The 18,534-nt window shown below is 42.7% G+C and overlaps 1 protein-coding gene across 6 annotated transcripts in view; it reads right to left on the reverse strand.

The window, feature by feature from the left end:
- The window catches only part of EMCN (endomucin), a 206,475-nt gene that overhangs the window by 46,932 nt on the left and 141,009 nt on the right, over positions 1-18,534 (reverse strand). For 2 of the 6 annotated variants that reach the window (XM_073601549.1, XM_073601525.1), the window contains exons 8-9: positions 5,981-6,055; positions 2,362-2,430 (exon numbers count right to left, since the gene is read on the reverse strand). The exons of 1 other annotated variant lie outside the window; for it this stretch is intronic. In XM_073601549.1, coding sequence (XP_073457650.1) covers positions 2,362-2,430; positions 5,981-6,055 — 144 coding nt within the window. The remainder of the gene's footprint in view (positions 1-2,361; positions 2,431-5,980; positions 6,056-18,534) is intronic. 3 more of the 6 variants (XM_073601535.1, XM_073601565.1, XM_073601541.1) reach the window with 3 other exon arrangements.

Consider the following 18,534-nt stretch of genomic DNA (forward strand, 5'->3'; position numbering starts at 1 on the left):
GGTTCCTTGAACATGACATGACAGTGAGTTCACTGTACTCCAATGGCCCCCACAGTCATCAGATCTCAATCCAATAGCACCTTTGGGATTTGGTGAAATGGGAGAATCGCATCATGGACGTGCAGCCGACAAATCTGCAGCAACTGCGTGATGCTATCAAGTCAATATGAACCGAAATCTCTGAGGAATGTTTCCAACACCTTGTTGAAACTATGCCTTGAAGAATGAAGGCAGTTCTGAAGGGAAAAGGGGGGTCCAACCCGGTACTAGCAAGGTGTACCTAATAAGGTTTCCAGTGAGTGTATATCCATATACACAAAGGGTTTGGTCAGGGGTAGCCTTGGATCTAATGAATTTCTAAGTTCCTGATGATATTGAGAACTGTAGGTTTAGTAGGATCAAAATAGCAGTTCAAAGGTTGCTAAACTAATGTTTCCACAACCCACTGAGAGACCTTGAAAGCCAACATGTTTCAGGGAAAGGAAAACTAAAGCCTCATTCTTCAGGGCTTGGACATGCAGAAGAGTGTCTGACTAAGCAGAGGAAAAGGTATCTGCTCTAGCAAGCTTTCAATGTGTGTCTTAATTTATATTAGTGAAGTCTAGGTGCACTGGATGGTTGCCTTCCAGACTGCACTAACACAAACACAGACACGTACTGAAAATTTAGTACACAATGTGATCTTTTAAAATAATTCCAAAGTAGAACATTTCATGAAGTTATGGTGTATATTTATTTTGCAAAAAATTTTTAGAACTGTACTCTACGTCAGTGACGGCCCATCAATGGGGGGTCCCCAGGTGCCGCCCTCCCAAAGCTGGACATGAAAAAAAAAAGTGGTCCTTTAAGAGCATCCGGTCACCAGACACCGAGCTGTCCACTAGAAGCTTGACTGCTGCAATCAGGTGATTGCAGCAGAAAAGCTTCATTGGGCGGTGTTTTGAGTGTAAATCGGGTGCAGGCAATCCACCCTGAACACTCCCAGTCCCACTCTACAACCATTCATTCATTATTCCATTCCACCCTGTTGCACCTGATTAGCGGGTCCGGTGGACGGTAGGCGGGGCTTATCATGGAACCGTCACTTCCGGTTTTACACCACTTGGAGAGCACGGCCTGACGGAACGGATGGGTAAGCTAATAATCTTAGCTAAGCATCACCGATCTGTCCATCTCAGTGCCGCCCGCGGGCCTCAGATGATCTCTAGACATGGATTATGTAGATTGATTCTACATAATGTAGATTGATTCCCAGCCAGACAGAAATTTTATTGCTCTCGGAGAGAACATTTTTTTTTTAAATGTACATACTGCAGTGGATATTCATGTTGGAAACTGGGTTTTTGGGTTGAATCAGACCAGAACAATAAGGACTTCTCTTATCCTAGCTGAGCTTTACCTCTGCCACCAGTGTACATTATAATGCATCATTATTCTGCCAAGTAGGTGAAAACATATTGAGTATGTTATATAAAACAACCTTTGCTACTCCCATTCTTGGTAACTAACATCGTACAGACATTTCATTTTGCAGAGTTTAAGAAGCCCTTAAAGTTTAGTTACAATTAAAAAAAAAAATCAGTGGTCATCTTGCTGTATGTTAGTATATGAACCTGTCTATTGAAATAGAGTTTATATACAGTGCCTGTTATTTTGGTTAACCCTGGTGCAGAGTAGATAGGCTGACCCTGAATTACAGTGCCGCACCACAGTTTGTGCTGGTGAGAAGCTGTGTCCCAGGCTGGTTTTACAATGGTTGGAGAATCTTCCCAGTACTCGCATCTTGTCTTCAGGTGTCCAACACCAAAATGGATGCTGCATTGTGATCATCCTCAGAGGCTCCTGAAACTGAACTTTGCTGTAACATTCATCTGGAGGTATCTCTATTAATAAATACTGTTTATATACCTGGGTATATGTGCACAATTCTACCAGGACTCTTGTTGGGCCCTTTGCTGGTAATACCTGTTTGTACATTGGATGTATGTACTATTATTGATTTTTTCTTATATATAGCTTGTATTATTTCCATACTGGTGTGCATCTATATGCTTATGGTAAATGTTTTATGCTGGTTGCAGTGGTTCATCTGCTCCCAATTACTTTGATTAGATTGCTTGTTAATTTCCCAGGAAATGAATCCCCTCTGTTTACAGAGGTCTTGTCGTGGGTGGAGGCACTGCCAACTTTATTATCAAACCCATTCTTCCACTTAGCGAAGGTTCTGGTTCTTCTATTTACCTTCAAGTTTAGCGCATTATCTTGTTTGGGGAGTGACATTTGTCATAACCCCCCCAAAAGAGGGCCCAAACTCTGTTATAAATGTACAAATGATTTCTCTAATTCTCTATGTTTGCTTACCTTTGTTACTTGTGGCAGACATTTTTTCTGTATCACCACTTGAATTGCTACTGTTATGGTCTTTGGAGTCTTAGAGTATAAAAAAAGACAGGCATTTAATTCAGGTAACCACAATGTTTCAGTACACACCTGAAGGAAATAAACTGGTTAATGTCAGGTCAAAGGATGGACATTAGGAGGTTAATGTGCAGAATAAGGGAACTGAAGGTTTAATAAACATGTCACACTGAATCAACAGAGAGATTAAATGTACAGAAGAAAGGGAGTGGAGTAAAAGGTTTAAAAAAGATTCCACAATCAATTAAAATACCTTAACCATGAATCTGCTTCTAATGATCCCTTCATTAATTGATAAATTGAACTTCCTCCTTTCCTCTGTTATTACAGGAAGGGGATGGCCCTCAGAAGTACAAAACAGTGTGTACATTTGCGATCACTGTGGTCATCACAGTGATCACAAGGTACAGAGCCACTCAGATTGGCTCTATACATTGTGTATGTAATCTGAGCCTTCTAATGACAGTACTTTTTTCTACCACTAGGTGTCCTTAGTCTCCCAGATTGAATGAAGATTAGCATCATTTAACCCACTTCTTCTGAGTCCAGGTTGACACAGATCCTCCCCCAGCCGTGATTAGACCGTGAAGGAGAAGCAGAAGAGTGATGGAGAAGCAGGACAGTGATGGGCTCATCTGTCATTCTTTCACACTTTCTTCTCCTATCAGCATGCTCCATGTAAGCACACAGACTGGCTCCTTGTGCTGCTTTTTCTTCTCTCACTGAATTCTGCTGTACTGGGACTGTACACGACTGATACCAAGTCAAATTCAGGTGCCTTTACTACTTGCATTCAAAGGGGTTGTAAAGATTTTTTTTTTTTTTTTTTAAATAACAAACATGTCATACTTACCTCCTCTGTGCAAGGGTTTTGCACAGAGGGTCCCCGATCCTCCTCCTCTTACACTGTAAGTAAATGGTGTATATAACTGGTATGTACTACAGCAGTTCAGGATTTGGCATAAACATCATGAAAGCATGGATCCATCCTGCCTTGTATCAACAATTCAGGCTGGTGGTGAAATGGTGTGGGGGATATTTTCTTGGCACACTTTGAGCCCCTTAATATCAATTGAGCATCATTTAAATGCCACAGCCTACCTGAGTATTATTGTCGACCATGTCCATCCCTTTATGACTACTGATGGCTACTTCCAGCAGGATAATGCACCATGTCACAAAGCTCAAATTATCTCAAACTGGTTCCTTGAACATGACATGACAGTGAGTTCACTGTACTCCAATGGCCCCCACAGTCATCAGATCTCAATCCAATAGCACCTTTGGGATTTGGTGAAATGGGAGAATCGCATCATGGACGTGCAGCCGACAAATCTGCAGCAACTGCGTGATGCTATCAAGTCAATATGAACCGAAATCTCTGAGGAATGTTTCCAACACCTTGTTGAAACTATGCCTTGAAGAATGAAGGCAGTTCTGAAGGGAAAAGGGGGGTCCAACCCGGTACTAGCAAGGTGTACCTAATAAGGTTTCCAGTGAGTGTATATCCATATACACAAAGGGTTTGGTCAGGGGTAGCCTTGGATCTAATGAATTTCTAAGTTCCTGATGATATTGAGAACTGTAGGTTTAGTAGGATCAAAATAGCAGTTCAAAGGTTGCTAAACTAATGTTTCCACAACCCACTGAGAGACCTTGAAAGCCAACATGTTTCAGGGAAAGGAAAACTAAAGCCTCATTCTTCAGGGCTTGGACATGCAGAAGAGTGTCTGACTAAGCAGAGGAAAAGGTATCTGCTCTAGCAAGCTTTCAATGTGTGTCTTAATTTATATTAGTGAAGTCTAGGTGCACTGGATGGTTGCCCTCCAGACTGCACTAACACAAACACAGACACGTACTGAAAATTTAGTACACAATGTGATCTTTTAAAATAATTCCAAAGTAGAACATTTCATGAAGTTATGGTGTATATTTATTTTGCAAAAAATTTTTAGAACTGTACTCTACGTCAGTGACGGCCCATCAATGGGGGGTCCCCAGGTGCCGCCCTCCCAAAGCTGGACATGAAAAAAAAAAGTGGTCCTTTAAGAGCATCCGGTCACCAGACACCGAGCTGTCCACTAGAAGCTTGACTGCTGCAATCAGGTGATTGCAGCAGAAAAGCTTCATTGGGCGGTGTTTTGAGTGTAAATCGGGTGCAGGCAATCCACCCTGAACACTCCCAGTCCCACTCTACAACCATTCATTCATTATTCCATTCCACCCTGTTGCACCTGATTAGCGGGTCCGGTGGACGGTAGGCGGGGCTTATCATGGAACCGTCACTTCCGGTTTTACACCACTTGGAGAGCACGGCCTGACGGAACGGATGGGTAAGCTAATAATCTTAGCTAAGCATCACCGATCTGTCCATCTCAGTGCCGCCCGCGGGCCTCAGATGATCTCTAGACATGGATTATGTAGATTGATTCTACATAATGTAGATTGATTCCCAGCCAGACAGAAATTTTATTGCTCTCGGAGAGAACATTTTTTTTTTAAATGTACATACTGCAGTGGATATTCATGTTGGAAACTGGGTTTTTGGGTTGAATAAGACCAGAACAATAAGGACTTCTCTTATCCTAGCTGAGCTTTACCTCTGCCACCAGTGTACATTATAATGTATCATTATTCTGCCAAGTAGGTGAAAACATATTGAGTATGTTATATAAAACAACCTTTGCTACTCCCATTCTTGGTAACTAACATCGTACAGACATTTCATTTTGCAGAGTTTAAGAAGCCCTTAAAGTTTAGTTACAATTAAAAAAAAAAATCAGTGGTCATCTTGCTGTATGTTAGTATATGAACCTGTCTATTGAAATAGAGTTTATATACAGTGCCTGTTATTTTGGTTAACCCTGGTGCAGAGTAGATAGGCTGACCCTGAATTACAGTGCCACACCACAGTTTGTGCTGGTGAGAAGCTGTGTCCCAGGCTGGTTTTACAATGGTTGGAGAATCTTCCCAGTACTCGCATCTTGTCTTCAGGTGTCCAACACCAAAATGGATGCTGCATTGTGATCATCCTCAGAGGCTCCTGCAACTGAACTTTGCTGTACCATTCACCTGGAGGTATCTCTATTAATAAATACTGTTTATATACCTGGGTATATGTGCACAATTCTACCAGGACTCTTGTTGGGCACTTTGCTGGTAATACCTGTTTGTACATTGGATGTATGTACTATTATTGATTTTTTCTTATATATAGCTTGTATTATTTCCATACTGGTGTGCATCTATATGCTTATGGTAAATGTTTTATGCTGGTTGCAGTGGTTCATCTGCTCCCAATTACTTTGATTAGATTGCTTGTTAATTTCCCAGGAAATGAATCCCCTCTGTTTACAGAGGTCTTGTCCTGGGTGGAGGCACTGCCAACTTTATTATCAAACCCATTCTTCCACTTAGCGAAGGTTCTGGTTCTTCTATTTACCTTCAAGTTTAGCGCATTATCTTGTTTGGGGAGTGACATTTGTCATAACTCCCCCAAAAGAGGGCCCAAACTCTGTTATAAATGTACAAATGATTTCTCTAATTCTCTATGTTTGCTTACCTTTGTTACTTGTGGCAGACATTTTTTCTGTATCACCACTTGAATTGCTACTGTTATGGTCTTTGGAGTCTTGGACTATAAAAAAAAGACAGGCATTTAATTCAGGTAACCACAATGTTTCAGTACACACCTGAAGGAAATAAACTGGTTCATGTCAGGTCAAAGAATGGACATGAGGAGGTTAATGTGCAGAATAAGGGAACTGAAGGTTTAATAAACAGGTCACACTGAATCAACAGAGAGATTAAATGTACAGAAGAAAGGGGGGTGGGGGTAAAAGGTTTAAAAAAAGACTCCACAATCAATTAAAACACCTTAACCATGAATCTGCTTCTAATGATCCCTTCATTCATTGATACATTGTACTTCCTCTCTTCCTCTGTTATTACAGGAAGGGGATGGCCCTCAGAAGTACAAAACAGTGTGTACATTTGCGATCACTGTGGTCAGCACAGTGATCACAAGGTACAGAGCCACTCAGATCGGCTCTATACATTGTGTCTGTAATCTGGTAGTACCGGGTCCAACCCGGTACTAGCAAGGTGTACCTAATAAAGTTTCCAGTGAGTGTATATCCATATACATAAAGGGTACACAATGCGATCTTTTAAAATAATTCCAAAGTGGAACATTTCATGATGTTATGATGTATATTTATTTTGCAAAACAAATTCTAGAACTGAAACTCTACGTCAGTGACGGCCCATCAATGGGGGGTGCTCGGCCGCCACCCTCCCAAAGCTGGAAATGAAAAAAAAAAGTAGTCCTTTAAGAGCATCCGGTCACTGGACACTGAGCTGTCCACTAGAAGCTTAACTGCTGCAATCAGGTGATTGCAGCAGAAAAGCTTCATTGGGCGGTGTTTTCAGTGTAAACAGGGCGCTCCACCCTGAATACTCCCAGTCCCACTCTACAACCATTCATTCATTATTCCATTCCACTACAAAAACCAACAGGGGTGACCACATTTACACCTCACGCCACTAGTGTAGTGGTGGTTACTCACTCATTGCCACTCCTTAAATAGAAGGCTCTAGCCATAGCCCATAAACAACATATAGAAAAATATAACTATTCCAAGGAGAATCACAAGAGGGGATCTCCCTGGAACATAGACAGCTACTAGTGGCCGGAGAGGGCAATGAAGAAGAGAGTGAGTAAAAATCAGTACAGAATTTATTGAAATATTGTCTGTCTACTGTCTGTCTATCTGTTTCACTGATACACCATATGTAATTTACACTTGGTGTACCTTTTTATGGTTGACCATAAGGACCAGGCATATTCAGCTTCCTTGGTGAAGCAACATGTTTTATAATTTTGTGGTTTTGATATTTCAATAAATTCTGTACTGATTTTTACTCACTCTCTTCTTCATTGCCCTCTCCGGCCACTAGTAGCTGTCTATGTTCCAGGGAGATCCCCTCTTGTGATTCTCCTTGGAATAGTTATATTTTTCTATATATTATTCCATTCCACCCTGTTGCACCTGATTGGCAGGTCCGGTGGACGGTAGGTGGGGCTTATCATGGAACCGTCACTTCCGGTTTTACACCACTCGGAGAGCACGGCCTGACGGAACGGATGGGTAAGCTAATAATCTTAGCTAAGCAGCACCGATCTGTTCATCTCAGTGTTGCCCGCGGGCCTCAGATGGTCTCTAGACATGGATTATGTAGATTGATTCCCAGCCAGCACTCACTGACAACCGCCGTAATACTGTACAGTATTAATACACACACAGTAATTTCCCTGCTTCTCTCCCCACCAGAGCAGCCAGTGCAGGCTGAGCCTGGGCATGATCACGTGGCTAGAGGAGCAGAGGGACTGAGAGAGAGATAGCGTTCCTCCCTGACTGTCCGCTAGTCAAACTATACAGCTATACACCCACATCTTATCCTGACTGTATATTGGAGACCTTCCTCCATCATCACTGTGACTTCAGATATACATCATCTGTCCTGTTACTATGTATGTATATACAGTATCTCACAAAAGTGAGTACACCCCTCACATTTTTGTAAATATTTTATTATATCTTTTCATGTGACAACACTGAAGAAATGACACTTTGCTACAATGTAAAGTAGTGAGTGTACAGCTTGCATAACAGTGTAAATTTGCTGTCCCCTCAAAATAACTCAACACACAGCCAGTAATGTCTAAACCGCTGGCAACAAAAGTGAGTACACACCTAAGTGAAAGTCCAAATTGGGCCCAAAGTGTCAATATTTTGTATGGCCACCATTATTTTCCAGCACTGCCCTAACCCTCTTGGGCATGGAGTTTACCAGCGCATCACAGGTTGCCACTGGAGTCCTTTTCCACTCCTCCATGATGACAACACAGAGCTGGTAGATGTTAGAGCCTTGCGCTCCTCCACCTTCCATTTGAGGATGCCCCACCGATGCTCATTAGGGTTTAGGTCTGGACACATGCTTGGCCAGTCCATCACCTTTATCCTCAGCTTCTTTAGCAAGGCAGTGGTGGTCTTGGAAGTGTGTTTGGGGTCATTATGTTGAAATACTCCCCTGCGGCCTAGTCTCTGAAGAGAGGGGATCATGCTCTGCTTCAGTATGTCACATTACATGTTGCCATTCATGGTTCCCTCAATGAACTGTAGCTCCCCAGTGCCGGTAGCACTCATGCAGCCCCAGACCATGACACACCCATCACCATGCTTGACTATAGGCAAGGCACACTTGTCTTTGTACTCCTCACCTTGTTGCCGCCACACACGCTTGACACCATCTAAACCAAATAAGTTTATCTTGGTCTCATCAGACCACAGGACATGGTTCCAGAAATCCATGTCCTTAGTCTGCTTATCTTCTGCAAACTGTTTGCGGGCTTTCTTGTGCATCATCTTTAGAAGAGGCTTCCTTCTGGGACGACAGTCATGCAGACCAATTTGATGCAGTGTGCGTCGTATGGTCTGAGCACTGACAGGCTGACCCCCCACCCCTTCAACCTCTGCAGCAATGCTGGCAGCACTCATATGTCTATTTCCCAAAGACAACCTCTAGATATGACGCTGAGCACATGCACTCAACTTCTGTGGTCGACCATGGTGAGGCCTGTTCTGAGTGGAACCTGTCCTGGTAAACTGCTGTATGGTCTTGGCCACCATGCTGCAGCTCAGTTTCAGGGTCTTGGCAATCTTCTTTTAGCCTAGGACATCTTCATGTAGAGCAACAATTCTTTTTTCAGATCCTCAGAGAGTTCTTTGCCATGAGGTGCCATGTTGAACTTGCAGTGATCAGTATGAGAGAGTGAGAGCAATAACACCAAATTGAACACACCTGTTCCCAATTCACACCTGAGACCTTGTAACACTAACAAGACACATGACACCAGGGAGGGAAAATGGCTACTTGGGCCCAATTTGGACATTTTCACTTAGGGTTGTACTCACTTTTGTTGCCAGCAGTTTAGACATTAATGGCTCTGTGTTGAGTTATTTTGAGGGGACAACACATTTACACTTTTATACAAGCTGTACACTCACTACTTTACATTTACAGTAAAGTGTCATTTCTTCAGTGTCCTCACATGAAAAAATTTAATAAAATATTTACAGAAATGTGAGGGGTGTACTCACTTTTGTGAGATACTGTAGCTGTATACAGGACAGATGATGTATATCTGCAGTCAGTGATGTCCTTAGTCTCCCAGATTGAATGAAGACCAGCATCATTTAACCCACTTCTTCTGAGTCCAGGTTGACACAGATCCTCCCCCAGCCATGACTAGACAGTGAAGGAGAAGCAGAAGAGTGATGGAGAAGCAGGACAGTGATGGACTCATCTGTCATTATTTCACACTTTCTTCTCCTATCAGCATGCTCCATGTAAGCACAAAGACTGGCTCCTTGTGCTGCTTTTTCTTCCTTCACTGAACTCTGCTGTACGGGGACTGTACACGACTGATACCAGGTCAAATTCAGGTGCCTTTACTACTTGCATTCAAAGGGGTTGTAAAGATTTGTTTTTTTTTAACCACTTGACATCCGCGCTATGGCCGAATGATGGCCACAGCCCGGACCTGAATTCCCGGGAGGCCGTCATATGATGGCCTCCCCTGTGCACGCGCCCTGAGCTGTGATCACCGAGTCACTGAGATTTGGGTGATCACTGATCCGAGTAAGGGGCCAGTCCCAGCCCCTTACCATGTGATCAGCTGTCAGCCAATGACAGCTGATCACATGATGTAGACAAAAGATCGGTAATCTTTTTATTTTCTACTCACGCTGATAGCGTGAGTAGAAAAAAAAGCCGATCACCGGCTCAGCTGCAAGGGACATTGGTCCCGAAGTGGAAGAGGCACATCTGCCTCATCTGTGCCACCTGCCATTGCCACCCAACAGTGCCCACAGTGCCACCTATCAATGCCTACAAGTGCCACCTATCAATGCCTACAAGTGCCACCTATCAACTCCCACAAGTGCCACCTATCAATGCCCACCAGTAGTGCCAATCAGTGCCACCTAGCAGTGCTGCCTATCAGTGTAACTGACCAGTGCCCATTATTGCCACCCATCAGTGCCCATCACTGCCACCCATCAGTGCCCATCACTGCCACCTATCGGTGCCCATCAGTCCTGCCTCATCAGCGTACATCAATGAAGGAGAAAAATTACCTGTTTAAAATTTTTTATAACAAAATATAAAAAAAAAAAATAATAATTTTTTTAAATGTTAAAAATTTTAAAAAATAAAAACCGCAGAGGTGATCAAATACCACCAAAAGAAATCTCTATTTGTGGGGAAAAATGATAAAAATTTCATTTGGGTACAGTGTTGTATGACCGCACAATTGTCATTCAAAGTGCATCAGCGCTGAAAGCTGAAAATTGGTCTGGCTAGGAGGGGGGGTTTTAGTGCCCAGTAAGCAACTGGGTAAAAATAACAAACATGTCATACTTACCTCCTCTGTGCAAGGGTAAATAAAATATTTACAGAAATGTGAGGGGTAAGGGGTGTACTCACTTCTGTGAGATACTGTAGCTGTATACAGGACAGATGATGTATATGTACAGTCATTGATGAAGAAAGGTCTCTATATACAGGAAGGAAGGTGGGTGTATTCATTTATATATACACCCACCATCTTCCTTACTGTATATAGAGACCTTCCTCCATCATCACTGACTGCAGGTATACATCATCTGTCCTGTATACAGCTATATACATAGTACCAGAACAGATGATGTCTACCTACAGTCAGTGATAATGGAGGAAGGTCTCTATATACACGAAAGAAGATGATGGGTGTATATATAGCTGTATACACCCACCTTCCTTCTTGTATATACTAGAGACCTTCCTACATCCTCACTGACTGCAGTTATACATCTGTCCCTCCATACTGTACAGGCTGCAGAATTTTATGGGCACAGTGAGGCCACATATTATGGGCATAGTGAGGCCGCATATGATGGGCATAGTGAGGCCGCATATGATGGGCATAGTGAGGCCGCATATGATGGGCACAGTGAAGCCGCATATGATTGGCACGGGTGAGGCTGCATATTATGGGCACAGTGGCTGCAATTGATGGGCACAGTGGCTGCATTTGATGGGGCACAGTGGCTGCATATGATGGGCACAGTGGCTGCATATGATGGGCACAGTGGCTGTATATGATGAGGCACAGTGGCTGCATTTGATGGGCACAGTGGCTGCATTTGATGGGCACAGTGGCTGCAATTCATAGGCACAGTGGCTGCATTTGATGGGGCACAGTGGCTGCAATTGATGACACAGTGGCTGCATTTGATGGGCACAGTGAAGCTGCAATTGATGTTTTTTCGGTATTTGTCAGAATTTTTCAGTTTCTTAGCACCCCAAAAAATGTTGAGCACCAGTCGCCACTGCTCTACATTCTCTACCAGGTAAAGAACGTGCATGTTGTAGTTGATATGAAGAGCACTGGAAGCTGCATCAAGGGATTCTAAGTACTTCAGTGCCTTCTTGGTGCCTGAAGTTACTTGCTATACTATATTTTTTATCTGCATTTCTTAGGAACTGACCCAGATCTCATTATTAAGAGATCTGCACATATATATATATATATATATATATATATATCTGTATTACTTTTTTAGTTGAGAGACTGTCAAAATGTAATTGTGCTTAAACATATAGATTATCTAACCTATGGTGATAACAGCAGCTTAGAATGCTACAAGCTTTTCTTTCTACCATTATCTGTTCACCCATGCTAGAAGGCAGAACTCTGTAGCTGTAACCTAAGAAATTAAGAATGTGTCTTTTACTGTATTGTAGCAAAAATAATCCAGCATGTTTTGCTTCATCAAAAAGCTAGAGCTGAATGTCAGAAAGGAATGAAACTATTATTTTTTCATAGTGCATAAATGAACATTTCTTTTAAAAAAAGAGATGACCTTTAGAGAATGCAGCTTTCTAAAATCCTACTGTACATAATGTATTATCATACAGCATGATCCGTATGGATGGAAAAGCAGCAGATTGACTGTATACATATACAAGTACCAGTTTTATCATTTGTGTGCTTTATAAATAATTTTATTTCATCTGAAATTGTTTTGTGATATGATGTCATCTAGTAAAGAACAATTACAAATAAGTATATAAATCATGGAATAGACTACAGCTGATAATAAATCTGGTTTGTTAGAGCTGAACACTACTGAAAGCAGATTTAATGTTTTGGATGGAATGAGGTAGGGTTCAGACTCCTATCAGGTCCTACAGCTTTCCATGGCCTCAGCATGAATGTTAAAAGGTGAGTTTAGTTTTCAAGTCTACTATAGAACAGGGGCCTCCAAAGTTCCTTAACAAAGGGACAGTTTACTGTCCTTCAGACTTTAGAGGGACCAGACTGTAGCCATCAGGAGTAGAAAAGGTGCTGACATCAGTGGGAAAAAACAATGTCCCATCTTTGGTGTCAGTGGGAGGAATTGAGAGAGATTGCCTACATAGCACGAGTACCATTCAGAGTACACTTTGTATTTTCTCAATGAATGTCAATGTCAATGAATGTCACCACCCTGCCTTCCAATCAGAGAGAGCTATGCATTCATTGGAGATCACTGTAATAGCGTCTACTACAGTGATTTCCATCTTCCACTGGGATTCCACAGGAATGGCACAGACATACTTACTTTGGTCAAAGCTGGACCAATTTAACTATGTAAAAATTACCATACCTGGGATTCAGCTTTAAGGTTCTCTTTTTCATCACTTTTTTGTTAATGCTGCCAAAATGCCAGTTTGTTTTGTGCTTTAAACATAATTCTTATCTAACCCAGTTTTTCTCAACCTTTTTTCAGTCAGGGCATCCTCCAAAAATATGGACAGTCTTGAGGCACCTCATTCTAAATGTAAAAAAACGATTCTAATAGTTTTACATAACGCAGAAACATAGGACACCCATGTTAGGGCTCATGTACATACAGGCTATGTTGACCTTTTGACAGCCAGCCACAAAACATGGCAAGACACGGTTTCGCATTTTTCCCCGGCCAGCGGTCAAAATATTCCTATCCTGAACACAATTCTTTCGTTGAATGTCCCCTAACCACAGCAGCTTCTAAACTCTTGTAAAAGCCTATGGGGGAGATTTACTAAAACTGGAGCACTCAGAATCTGGTGCAGCTGTGCATGGTAGCCAATCAGCTTCTAACTTCAGCTTTTTCAAATAAGCTTTGACAATAAAACCTGGAAGCCGATTGGTTTCTATGAAGAGCTGCATCAGATTTTGCACACTACTGTTTTAGTAAATCTCACCCTATGTGTACATGGACACATAGGCTTTTATGGAGTTAAGTTTAGGAGCTCTGGCAAAAAATTGCCAAAAGCTCCTAAACTCAAGTTTAGAAGCTGTAGTGTAAATGAGTCCTTAGCTGTGATTTATTCTTCCAAATCATATACACTTTTGCACACTGGTACTGACTGGTATTCCAATGTTTGTCTTTTCCCTTAATGTTTCTCCACAAGTCAGGAAATGTGACCTCAGTGTTGAGGGAGAGAGTCAGAGGAGGGTCAAACAAGGATGCTGTAGAGGCCACAGACATCCTCCTTATCAACTGATGACATCATTGGTTGTTAGGATGTCAGTGTCTGGAAAGTCGTAATGATGCATAATGGAAAACTTTGGCTTTGTGTAACTAAAAGGCAGACTTGATCCACCTGCTGGCTTGTATACAATTTTTGATACATTTTTAGGCTTTTTGCCAAGGCACCCTGGTTGAAAAAGGCTGATCTAACTTATGATTGACCATAAACAGCTAAGAATGCCACAATCTTTTCTTTCTAACATAATTTGTTCACATATGCTAGAAGGCAGCATGCTTTGTTTCATCAAAAGAGCTGTAGTTGAATGTTAGAAAGGAATTAAACTCTAGTTTTTTTTATTCATAGTACATAAATGACTATTTCTTGAAAAAAAAAAAAAAGATGACCTGTAGCCTCCCTGACGGTTTTCCCGAGTGTGGCTCGGGGTTAAAATTCAGGACCATTAGCGGTAACCCCGAGCCACACTCGGGATTACATCGCAGGATCCTGGTGTGGCTTTACTTACCTTGTCCCCGGTATCCTGCGATGTCCCCCGCTGTGTCTGCGGGCTCTGTCCTCCTCCGAAGCCTCTCCGTGCTAGGCTCCGTTCCCTGCGAGCGTCGCGACGCACGGGAGCGGAGCCTGGCGGCAAATTCAAAAAAGTGTAAAATCATAACACATACAGTACTGTAATCTTACAGATTACAGTACTGTATGAAATTATTTCACATCCCTTTTGTCCCCAGTGCTTTGTCCTTTGCCCTGCATGCAGTTTTATATATATATATACTGTTCTTTCTGCCTGGAAACTTGACATTGTCCATAGCAACCAAAAAGTGTCCCTTTACATCAAAAGTGGCTTTAGACCAGCTAGAAAACAGCGATAGTAAATTAGAACACTTGCAGAATTGAGCGATAGTGAATCGTGGGGAAATTTATTTTATTATAAATTTTTTTTTTTTAATTATTTATTTTTATTTATTATATTATAATTTATGTTTTTGTGTTTCAAACTTTATCATACCCGGGATATCTACTAGACTCTTGTTTAGACAGATTTAAGTGTGTTATTGTTAAGAATTACAGACCTACAATATAAAACGCCAAATTTCCATGCAAAATAATTGTACCGCTTTCAGCACCTAAAATCCGAAATAATCATACTGCCAGGGAGGTTAAACAGAATGCAGCTTTCTAAAGTCATACCCATCCCTATAAAAGGAATAACAGCAACTTGAATGACTGTATACATATACTGTACAATTAGCAGTTTTATCTTTTTTTTTTATAAATGTATTTGATTCCATCTGAAATTGTTTTGTGATATGATATCATCTAGTAAAGAACAGTTGCAAATAGGGATATAAATAATAGAATTGACTACAGCTGATATAAGTTTTAGTTTGTTAGAGCAGAACTCTACTAAAAGCAAATTTCTTGTTTAAGATGGAACGTGTTATGCCGTGTACACATGGGCGGACTTTGCAGCATCAAAGGTCCAACGGTCTTTCTGACGGACTTTCGGCGGACTTTTGACGGACTTGCGACAGACTTTCGAACGAACGGACTTGCCTACACATGATCACACCAAAGTCCGACGGATTCATACGTGATGACGTACGACCGGACTAAAATAAGGAAGTTGATAGCCAGTAGCCAATAGCTGCCCTTTGGTTTTAGTCCGTCGGACTAGCATACAGATGAGCGGATTTTTTGACCAGACTCGAGTCCGTCGGAAAGATTTGAAACATGTTCCAAATCTAAAGTCCGTCTGATTTTCGACCGAAAAAGTCCACTGCAGATCCGATGAAGTCCACACACGGTCGGATTGTCTGATGGATTCGTCCCGTCAGAGCAGTCCGGTCGAAAAGTCCTCCTGTGTGTACACGACATTAGAGTTTAAACTCCCATCAGGTCTTACAGGTCTTCAGGACCTAAGCATAAATGTTAAAAAGTGAGTTTAGTTTTCAAACTGAAGCGTATTATAGAGAATATAATAGAGGGAAAGTCATATAGCATATATCTGTCAACCAACCCCCCCACTCTCCCCACATTGATTCTTCATTGTACTTAGGGATGAGCTTTGCCGGATGACTAACATTATGGGCCATTCACGCCAAATTCGAGTGGCGCGTCACGGCCCACAATTCACTGCAGCATCGCAGTGCATTGCTGACTGATGATTGGCCAAGCATGCAATATGACCCGCATGTTTGGCCAATCACAGCACCGTGTGTACAGAGAGCCGTAATTGGCCAAAGCCAGGGAGGCTTTGGCCAATTATGGCTCAGGGGGTTTAGTATACGCCCCACACTATATAAGGCCACCTGCATGGCGGCCTTGTGTAGTGTGTTGCGGCGGAGAGAGATAGATAGACAGTGTCATTTGATTTAAGTTAGATAGAGTAGGCAGGTCGAGTCAGTTAGCTGCACTTACAATGTATTGTGTATATATATATATCCCAGGTGTTGTATATATATATATACACTGTATTCAGTTTAGCTAGATCCATTTCTGTTATTCTCTTCCTAATATACTGACAGGCAGGCAGGTGTTCTTACAGTATTTCCAGTTAGTGTACTGTGTACCCTGCACAGTTGCACCTACAGTATTGCTACCTGAAGCCAAGTGCTTGTGTGCTTCTTCTCATCCTATTAATAGCATAGGCAGGCTATTGAAGTATTTCCAGTTAGTGCACTGTGTAACCCTTCACAGTTGCACCTACAGTATAGCTACCTGAAGCCAAGTGCTTGTGTGCTTCTTCTGATCCTATTAATAGCACAGGCAGGCTCTTGAAGTATTTCCAGTTAGTGTACTGTGTAACCCTGCACAGTTGCACCTACAGTATAGCTACCTGAAGCCAGGTGCTTGTGTGCTTCTTCTGATCCTATTAATAGCACAAGCAGGCTCTTGAAGTATTTCCAGTTAGTGTACTGTGTAACCCTGCACAGTTGCACCTACAGTATAGCTACCTGAAGCCAAGTGCTTGTGTGCTTCTTCTGATCCTATTAATAGCACAGGCAGGCTCTTGAAGTATTTCCAGTTCGTGTACTGTGTAACCCTGCACAGTTGCACCTACAGTATAGCTACCTGAAGCCAGGTGCTTGTGTGCTTCTTCTGATCCTATTAATAGCACAGGGCAGGCTCTTGAAGTATTTCCAGTTAGTGTACTGTGTATCCCTGCACAGTTGCACCTACAGTATAGCTACCTGAAGCCAAGTGCTTGTGTGCTTCTTCTGATCCTATTAATAGCACAGGCAGGCTCTTGAAGTATTTCCAGTTAGTGTACTGTGTACCCTGCACAGTTGCACCTACAGTATAGCTACCTGAAGACAAGTGCAGGTGTTCTCATACTAATAATACTACAGGCAGGCAGTTGATTCTGCTAGCTGCAGTATAATCGGTATATATATATATACATCCCAGTTTTGTGCAGCTACATCTCACTGCAGGCCATTAGTATGTCTGGAAGGCCAACAAAAAGAGGCAAACAGTCACAAGCCAATAAAAAAGGGCAAGCAGGCTCTGTGTCTAGAGGCAACAGTGCTGGTCGTGGACACGGTCCATCCTCATCAGCACGTGGCTGTGGAACACGCTTGGCCTTTTTTTCGGCAGCTGGCCGTGTTGAGCCGCAACATGCGGAAGACTTGGTCGAGTGGATGACCAAGCCGTCCTCATCTTCCTCATCCTCTCTCACCCAGGCTCAGGGTACTTTGTCTGGCAAAGCAGTTGCCAACGCGGCCTCTTCCCTTGGCTCAATGGCATCAGTCACTCCTTCCCTAGCCCCACCATGTCTTCCTGAGGAGTCCCCCGAACTGTTTGACCACAGTGTTGGGTACATGCTCCAGGAGGATGCCCAGCGTTTGGAAGGCACCGATGATGGTACTCAGCTAGAGGAAGGCAGTAAACGGAGGGGGTGCCCAAGAAGGACAGCAATCTGGCAGTCATGTTCCCCCTGCTGCAGCATACTGCCAGGTTTGCTCCAGTGATGAGGAGGGAGGGGATGATGAGGTCACTGACTCCACATGGGTGCTTGATAGGAGAGAGGAGGAGGCACATCACCAACGAGGCAGGATTCCCTCCAGTGGCCAGCTTAAGGGCAGCACACTGACTGCATCACACCACAGAGCTCCGCATGTGCAAGGCACTGCTGTCTCTGCGCATTATTCCAAAAGTTCTTTGGTGTGGGCATTTTTTGAAATGAGTGCATCAGATCGCACCACTGCTATTTGCAACATATGTCTCAAGTGTATCTCGTGTGGCTAAAACATCTCCCACTTGGGCACCACATGCTTGACCAGACATATGTTGACCTGCCATGCAGTTCATTGGCAAGCATACCTAAAAGACCCACACCAAAGAACAAAGAGGACCTCTCCTTGCTCCTCATCAACTGGGATCTCTAACCCCACTATACCTTCAGTCCTCTCTGAGACCTGCACTGAGAGGAATGAAGGTGTAGAATTAGGTGTGTCACAGCCAAGTACTTGTGGGCAATCTGCTATCGGTACACCA

This window comes from Aquarana catesbeiana, linkage group LG01 (genome assembly GCF_042186555.1).
Source record: "Aquarana catesbeiana isolate 2022-GZ linkage group LG01, ASM4218655v1, whole genome shotgun sequence".
NCBI lineage: Eukaryota > Metazoa > Chordata > Amphibia > Anura > Ranidae > Aquarana > Aquarana catesbeiana.